This window comes from Pteropus vampyrus, unplaced genomic scaffold (assembly GCF_000151845.1).
Source record: "Pteropus vampyrus isolate Shadow unplaced genomic scaffold, Pvam_2.0 Scaffold1, whole genome shotgun sequence".
NCBI classification, from domain to species: domain Eukaryota; kingdom Metazoa; phylum Chordata; class Mammalia; order Chiroptera; family Pteropodidae; genus Pteropus; species Pteropus vampyrus.
In genome coordinates, this window is record NW_011888782.1 from 17,006,896 (window position 1) to 17,015,262 (window position 8,367).

Below are 8,367 nucleotides of genomic sequence, written 5' to 3' on the forward strand. Positions count from 1 at the left end.
GAATGTGATGGATCACCACCGGCCCACAGCCATTGTACACCCTCACATGAGGGGTGTGCCCAGCCTGCAGGGTTTCCCCCAGGCGGGGGTGGGGGTGGCCAGAAAGTCCTTGGAAAGCTCCTTGTGTGCCCGGGCTAGTACAGTTCACATCTGATCCTCATTCCCAGCTTTCGGCTGTGGCCCAGCTCTACCGATTTCACTGTGTCGGAGTATCTCTTAATAGTCCTGACATTCCCTGTGTAGGTGCCATTTCTCATACAAGGAAATCCAGCGCTTGCCAGCAGCTCCTTCAGTTACATGTCAGACAGATGCCATTCTCTCTCCCTAAGTGTCTGTTTTCTTTCCAAGGAAGTGAATCAAGCAGCCTGGGGGCCCAGAGTGTTTTGCTAGCTTTTTCAGGTCTGGAAAAAAGTAGACTTTAATGTTTTGTCTGAGTAGTGAAGGTCCTTCTAAGGCCATATGAGTTTTTTTTCTTTTGGTTTTCCAGCTGAGCATCGAGCAGGCCCAGACGGTGGCAGAACAGGTGGAGATGAAGGCAAAGGTGGTACAGTCGGAGGTCAAAGCTGTGACTGCAAGGCATAAGAAGGCCCTGGAGGAGCGGGAGTGTGAGCTGCTGTGGAAGGTAATGGGGGGTCGGGGGAGCATGCCCAACCCCCACTCTGGGCCTCCATGAGGCCCGAATTTCTCCATGAACCACATGTCAGAGCCTGGACCCCAGCTCTAAATGTAGAATACTTGGTAGTTTTCCAGAGTTTGTTGGCAGAAGAATTCAGGGGTCCCTGGAACCTTGTGGGTGCTCTCCGGGCAGTAAAACAGCCTGAAGCCTTTTCAGAAGTAGTCGGGCCCCAAGACTGGATGGAGTCCCAAATTTTGTTGCTCACACGTGCTCAGGAGAAAGCAGAAAGAAGGGAGCACAATCGAAGCCATTGTTATGAAAGCAGACCGGTGGGAAACATCCTTATTTTTGGTGTCCTGGCTGGCCGTACTTCCTGACCCCTTGTGGAAAGCCAGTTTTCCACTTGTGAGGGCAGCGAGCGTGTGCCCTTTCTTCCTGTCGGAGCAGGAAAGAGTGCTGAGCACACGGGTGTGCTGTTTAGATAAAAATCAGCTGGAAAGATGACTCTCCCCGCCCGTCACCATCCCAGCATTTTCTTCTCTGATTTTCTGCCCTCCTTCAGCGGGAAGAGGGGAACGTGCCTGTGAATGGCCCTGCGCCCCACCCACGCCCATCCTATTGTAAAATTAACATTTTTTGAACACACGAGTAAGGCCGTCTACATAGCTGATTAAAAAAGCGGGTGTGTGTGCCTGTTTCGATCATCAAAACTTCTACCATCATATAAGTGTCATCTCAGTTTTTGGAAGTGACCTTCACCAATCACTATGCCCTAGAATGTTCTGGAAAGCTAGGTTGGATTTCGCATTGCACTTCCCATTTAGTTAGCTCCTAACTAGCTGCTTTCTACTTCTGATCTCTCAAGGAATATGGTTCAGCTGCTCTTTGACAAGAAGAGAAAAGAGTCCTTGGGTGGAAGAAGTCCAAGATTTAATTCGGCACATATTTTTTTTTAGGCACCTTTGTGGGTCTGACGTGGTTTTCAGACAGTCAGATGTCCCCATGGTCTGTCAGTCTCATGCCACCCACGAATGTTAATTATAACTGAAAGGGGCCCACCTCTTGCAACCCGAGAGCTCTGTGGTGAACTCTGCCACAAACTTGCTCTTCTGGATTTGCTGATGAAAAGGCCTTTGTGCATCTCTGCAGATCTCACCTCAGTTATCCTCACTCCCGTGAGGCTGACTCAAAGGCAGTTCTCTTTTAGGAGGACTAGAAAGCAAGTGTTGAGGAGAAGCAAATTTGGAAGAAGAGTCAATTTCTTCTTCATGCAATACACTTCATTTCTATTTGCCTGAAAACTCTCAGATTCCTCCAGAATGAGCTCGCTCGTTCTGGACACAACTCAATCCCGTTTCTCTTTACTTTTTACTGTGGTACCTCACCCCGAATCCTGTGAGAATCCCCCTCTCTTTTACTAATTACTGATTTTTCCGCTCCCGCCCGGCAATACTTTCCTTGCCTATCTTTGCCTGGGAACCTCTTTGTTATATGATGTTTGGGGGGTTTCTTTTCGCCCTTCTGGTTATTGAACATTGAGACACTTGAGTGCCCAGTGACCCAGCTTCATGTATCTGGATGTACCTTTGTTGCTGTGGCTTATAAATTTCCAGGGGACTTAGCTTCCTCGTAGGGTTAGCTGCAACCACCTAGCTGAGGGATCAGAATCAAAGCCTCAGGGGTTTTTAGTCCAGTGCAAGACCAAAGGACAAAGCCTCTCTCTGATCTGTCCCTACACGGGCCTCTCTGTACACGCATGTCCTGCTTCCAGAGTAGACAGATGAAAAAGCATGAATGGGTCAGAAAGCACATCATCACTCCCTAAGGGAAAATCCGATTAAAATCTCAGCTTCCCAGCAGTGGACCCTTATTCTGAAATAGGCCTTGGAGCACTCGGAACTTACGATCCTCTCTGCAGAACAGCGTGAACTAGTTGGGGGACCCGTGTATTATTCCCTTCATAAGGGGAAGTCGCTTAAAAGTTAGAGGACTTTTATTTAATGCAAAAGAATTAGAGAAATGACTCTCTTTTTGCTGGTCATCCAAAATCCCTCATTCCCAAATAGCGTGGTTTGAGAAACTCAGACGCAGAAGTTATTTTGGCAGGTCAGAATTCACATGTATGTATTTTTTTATAGCATTTTAGATTTAGAGGGCTCCTTTGGAAATGACATAGGCCAGTGGTTGCCAAAACCTTGGTGTCTCCACGTTTGAGGTACAGGGCTTTTTTTTAGGCTCCCAGTTGAAGGTTTTTAAAGCCTGTTCTTAGATACAGAGGTGAGGCAAGCGGGTGGGGAGTGGGGGTGGTGGTGAAGGCGGTGGCCGCAGGGGGAATCTTGAATTAGTAGGTCCTCACAAAATCTCTTTACTCTTTCTGCACTCTTCCTACGCATTGGCGGGGGAGGGGGATATCTTTTGAGACGTTTCAGGTGCTCTGTGTAGCTGCATTGATGATGGCTCAGTCTTTTGGGGGCACAGGGCTGGCCTTGTGCTGTAGTGCATCGGGAAGTCTCGCTGGTTCTACCCCTTTCTGCCAGTTTTCTCTCCACCTTCGCAGCCACCTCTGTTGCCTGTGCTGCCATCATCCCTGACCTGGGCGATCGTCGGCACGTGCCCACCTTGAGGTCTTTGTGCTTGCTGTTTCATCCTCTGCTTGGAGCACTCGCCTAATATTTAGCCCTTAGCTTGACTCGACTTTCAAGTTATCAACTCATGAAAGAAACTGTCTCTGGCAATCCTATCTAAAGAGGGCCTCCCGAGTCCCTGTCCCTTGTACCCCGTTTATACTCGAACATCCAGTTACCTCACATTGTTTCTTTGCTTGCTTGTTTAATATCTGTCATTTTAAAACTATAAGCCCTACAAGGTTAGGGACCATATTTTCTATTGGTCACAGTGTATCTCCAGTGCCTGGCACACAGTGCTCAATAAACACTCGTTAGATGGCCTTTTAAAAACTTTTTATTTAATTTCTAAGTTAGAGAAAAGTTGGCAGGTACCAATAATAAAAGAACTCCGTATATCCTTTCCCTGGATTCCACCCATTGTTTGCATTTGGCTCCATTTTCACCATTCTCTCTATATGTGTATTGTATGTATGCAATTTGAGAGTAAGTTGGCGTGTTGGAGACACGATGCCCCAAATATTTCAGTATTTATTTCCCCTGAGCAAGGACATTCTCTTAGAGAATCAAAGTTCCTCAAAATCAGGAAGTTTAATCCCAATACTATTATACTAGTAGCTATAATCTAATCCTCAATTGGTAGCCCCCCACCCCATCCAAGGTCACTCATTGCATTTGGTTGTCCTGTCTCTTTAGTCATCTGCTGTTATCTGGAACAGTTCTTCAGCCTTTGTCTTTAGATTTTGCCATGTTTGAAGAATGCAGATCAGTTGTTTTTATAGATTATCCCTCAGGATGGGTTTGTCTGAGGCTTCCTCGTGACTAGTGTCAGGTCATGTTGTGTTCTGTGCTTGGATCTAAGCCTCTGTGGTCCTCTCTCCACGTTCTTGTCTTTCCCTCCAGGTAGAGAAGATCCGCCAGGTCAAAGCCAAGTCTCTGTACCTGCAGGTGGAGAAGCTGCGGCAGAACCTCAACAAGCTTGAGAGCACCATCAGTGCCGTCCAGCAGGTCCTGGAGGAGGGGAGGGCGCTAGACATCCTGCTGGCCCGAGACCGCATGCTGGCCCAGGTGCAGGAGCTGAAGACTGTGCGCAGCTTCCTGCAGCCTCAAGAAGACGACCGGGTCATGTTCACACCCCCCGACCAGGCACTGTACCTCGCCATCAAGTCCTTTGGCTTTGTCAGCAGCGGGGCCTTTGCGCCACTCACAAAGGCTACGGGTGACGGCCTCAAGCGGGCCCTCCAGGGTAAAGTGGCCTCCTTCACCGTCATTGGCTACGACCACGATGGAGAGCCTCGCCTCTCGGGAGGTGACTTAATGTCGGCTGTGGTCCTGGGCCCGGATGGCAACCTGTTTGGAGCCGAGGTGACCGATCAGCAGAATGGGACTTACATGGTGAGCTACCGGCCCCAGCTGGAAGGCGAGCACCTGGTGTCGGTCACCATGTGCAACCAGCACATTGAGAACAGCCCCTTCAAGGTGGTCGTCAAGTCGGGCCGCAGCTACGTGGGCATCGGGCTCCCGGGCCTGAGCTTCGGCAGCGAGGGTGACAGCGATGGCAAACTCTGCCGTCCCTGGGGCGTGAGTGTGGACAAGGAGGGCTACATCGTGGTCGCCGATCGCAGCAACAACCGCATCCAGGTGTTCAAGCCCTGTGGCACCTTCCACCACAAATTCGGCACCCTGGGCTCCCGGCCTGGGCAGTTTGACCGACCAGCCGGGGTGGCCTGCGACGCCTCCCGAAGGATCGTGGTGGCTGACAAGGACAATCATCGCATCCAGATCTTCACCTTTGAGGGCCAGTTCCTCCTCAAGTTCGGCGAGAAAGGAACCAAGAACGGGCAGTTCAACTACCCTTGGGATGTGGCGGTGAATTCCGAGGGCAAGATCCTGGTCTCTGACACTCGGAACCACCGGATCCAGCTGTTCGGGCCTGATGGAGTCTTCCTGAATAAGTATGGCTTCGAGGGGGCTCTCTGGAAGCACTTTGACTCCCCTCGGGGTGTGGCCTTCAACCACGAGGGCCACTTGGTGGTCACCGACTTCAACAACCACCGGCTCCTGGTCATCCACCCCGACTGCCAGTCGGCTCGCTTCCTGGGCTCCGAGGGCACCGGCAACGGGCAGTTCCTGCGCCCACAGGGTGTGGCCGTGGACCAGGAGGGGCGCATCATCGTGGCTGATTCCAGGAACCACCGGGTGCAGATGTTTGAGTCCAACGGCAGCTTCCTGTGCAAGTTTGGCGCCCAGGGCAGTGGCTTCGGGCAGATGGACCGCCCATCCGGCATCGCCGTCACCCCCGACGGGATGATCGTTGTGGTGGACTTTGGCAACAATCGAATCCTCATCTTCTAATCACATTTTCGAGGCTTCTCTGTATTTGGGGTGTGCGTGTGTGTATGTCTCTCTCTCTCTTTCTTTCCCCCCCCACCCCCCACCTTTTTGAATTGCAAAGAAGAAACAGTCTCAGGGAAATTTCTTTTTCTTTTGTTTAAAGAGAACAAGAAAAGTACAACATTGCTTAAGTCCTACCTCATCTTTATTTTTTTACAGATGAATGTACTTATCTTTTCTGCAGGGATTGAGCCTGTGAAGTGATAATTTTCTATCTACCTCATAAATCTTTACATTTCCTTCTCCGGCCAGGCCCTCTGCCCGCCTCCCACCCTCACTCGGTGGAGTTCGCGGTTCCCTCTTCCCCTCTGCAGGGCGTGATATGCACAAGCCTGTCCTCTCTATGGCTAGGAGGGCCCTGGATGTGTGTGGTGGGCTGTATTCTGTAGATTGAGCCAAGGAAACACGAAAAACTACTAAATGTAAAAAAAACAAACAAAAAAAAAAACAAAAAAAGTATAAAATGTGGAAAAATAGGATTTAAAATGCTTAATTATAGAGTATTTGTGTTCTTGAGAATACTGTGTTTATGGGGTTAGATTGTGTTGTCTGATCTTGATCTTTTTGGAAAAATCTCTCGCTTTTAATGCTGTGACAGAGAACGTGCCTGTTCTTTTACATCTCAGTGCGCTTGTCATCCTGTTCAGCATCTTTTTCTTATTCCTAGAAGATGGGGCTGTGGCTTTGCTAGTCAAGAAAAGCAGACTTACTCATATCTTAGGTATGTCATCTTTGTTTGTTTCAAGGTGCGTGTGTATGTGTGGAGCCATCTTACACCAAACTAGTAAAGCTGAAAATGATACACCACCTCCCAAAGAACATTTTCCTTTCATACTTTTAGTTTCTAAAAATAATAGATGTAGTTTGGGACTTTTGATTTAAAAGTATTCTCAAAAGTTAAGTATTTTTAGTTCACTGTTGGATATAAAGAGTTAAACGGAAGGAAAGAGAAAGTGAACCTCATTCTCAGAAAGAGGGTTTTCGGACGAGGCCTGGTGTGTGGACATGCGTGTGGGTGGACACGCGTGTGCCGAGGTAGAGAGCGTGAGAAAGAAGCAAGTCACCCCCAAACTCTTCCAGACTCTGCAGGAGGGTGGGGGTTCGATCCCCGACCCTATATTGAATGTTGTTCTGTTAATGCTAGGCGTTTCTTTTCCTAAGGAGAGTAGGCAAAGGAATGAACTTTTATTTTAAAAGCACAATTTTTTTCCTGCTTTGGAAGTTCAGGGAAATAGAATGTTTAAAAGTCAGATTAATAGGAACAGCCCATTGCCACATCCTCTGCTCAAGTCTCTTTTCACAGACTGGTCCGGCTCCTGAGCCGAGCTGTATGTAGGACCTCATGGTGAACGTGAATTTCTCCCCCAAAAGCCTTTGAATGTAAAGGATTTTTGTAAACTGAACTGCCCCAACTCAGAAATGTAGGAAGTAATGTCTTTCGTTAAACCTGTATCTCGGTACCAAAGAATGAAAATTGAAGCCAGGCTCTCACTGCAGACTGTGGGATGGCATCTGTCACTTTACAGGGTTGGTTTGTAGTAAGCTGGACTTGGGGACAAAACCTCGTGCTTCTGGGCATTATCTGTCTTTCAGGTGGAAATAAGGTAGAGCTGGTAGATAACCTGTTTATCGGAACTCATGGGCCCCTTTATTTCCCTCAAATACTTAATTTAGGACCAAATTCGAAAATTACACACCCCAGAAGAAAAATGGGCTCTCAAATGGCAGTGTTTACAGGGAGAGGTCTCGTTTAAACAGAAAAACAACAGATCACTTTCTGTTCTTGTATTTAAGAGAAATTCCTTTTGCAATATGGATATAGTTTTAAATGAAAAGAATAAAGAAATGAAGCAATTTGTTTTTGTTATCCCAAGAGAAAAAGAGATGACAGGGACAGTATAGCAAGTCAATCAAGTTGCTTTTTCTATCCAGCTGTTTTGGACATTTAATTTACCCCTTCATGGTACCCTGTGTCTTTCCATTGCTTTAGTTCTAGGGTTTCTGAATGACCAAAATGGGGAAAAAACTCATTTCTTAAAGAACTGCATGCAATAAAGTATCCAAAAATTAAAAAGTAACTTTAACCTGCTGGCTCCCAGCTGCTGTGTTACAGGGTAGGGAGACAGTAAGAAATCTCGTTTTATAAAAGCGGCTTTTCTTTTATTGAAGAACTTAATAGTGAATCCTTCCCCAGTTCCTATTCAGTTGCCTTTTATTTTGCCCCTGAGTTCCAGGTAATAAAACATTTTTATTGGTGGTTTTTTTTTTTTGTTTTTTTTTTTACACTGTGGAATAACTTGGTGCTGATCCTTCCCTCCCCCTCCCCACAACTATCCAACAAATCATCCTTTAAACACCAAAGACAACTGGTTTTAAATGCTTAAAAATATTTTTATGGAGGAGATGGATCTTAAAAATTTTTTAAAACATTGTCAGAAACCCATGTCATGATTATGACTGGGCTGTTATTTCAGGTAGTTACTACCTTTGAAGATCCCATCTTTATTTTTAGCATCATCTTCATTCTCACTTTTTCTTCCATGTTTCCCCATATGTAGGAGAATCTTGGGACCTGAATGGGGAATTTTCTTGGTGAATAGCAGCAACTGAAATGGCTTATTTAACATTTTTCTGTGGATTTGGTTATAAAGCCAGAGTTTCCATGCCTGGCCAAAATGACCGGATCTTACAATTAATAGACTGACCAGTTTGCAGGCTTAAAGCTAGTGGAGT

At 47.0% G+C, this 8,367-nt stretch overlaps 1 protein-coding gene across 1 annotated transcript in view; it reads left to right on the plus strand.

Annotated features, from left to right (window-relative positions):
- TRIM71 (tripartite motif containing 71) overlaps positions 1-6,077 on the plus strand; it is a 68,856-nt gene extending 62,779 nt beyond the window's left edge. The window contains exons 3-4 of the mRNA XM_011362284.1: positions 488-622; positions 4,144-6,077. Coding sequence (XP_011360586.1) covers positions 488-622; positions 4,144-5,595 — 1,587 coding nt within the window. The 3' untranslated portion in view covers positions 5,596-6,077. The remainder of the gene's footprint in view (positions 1-487; positions 623-4,143) is intronic.
- The last annotated feature ends 2,290 nt before the right edge of the window (positions 6,078-8,367 follow it).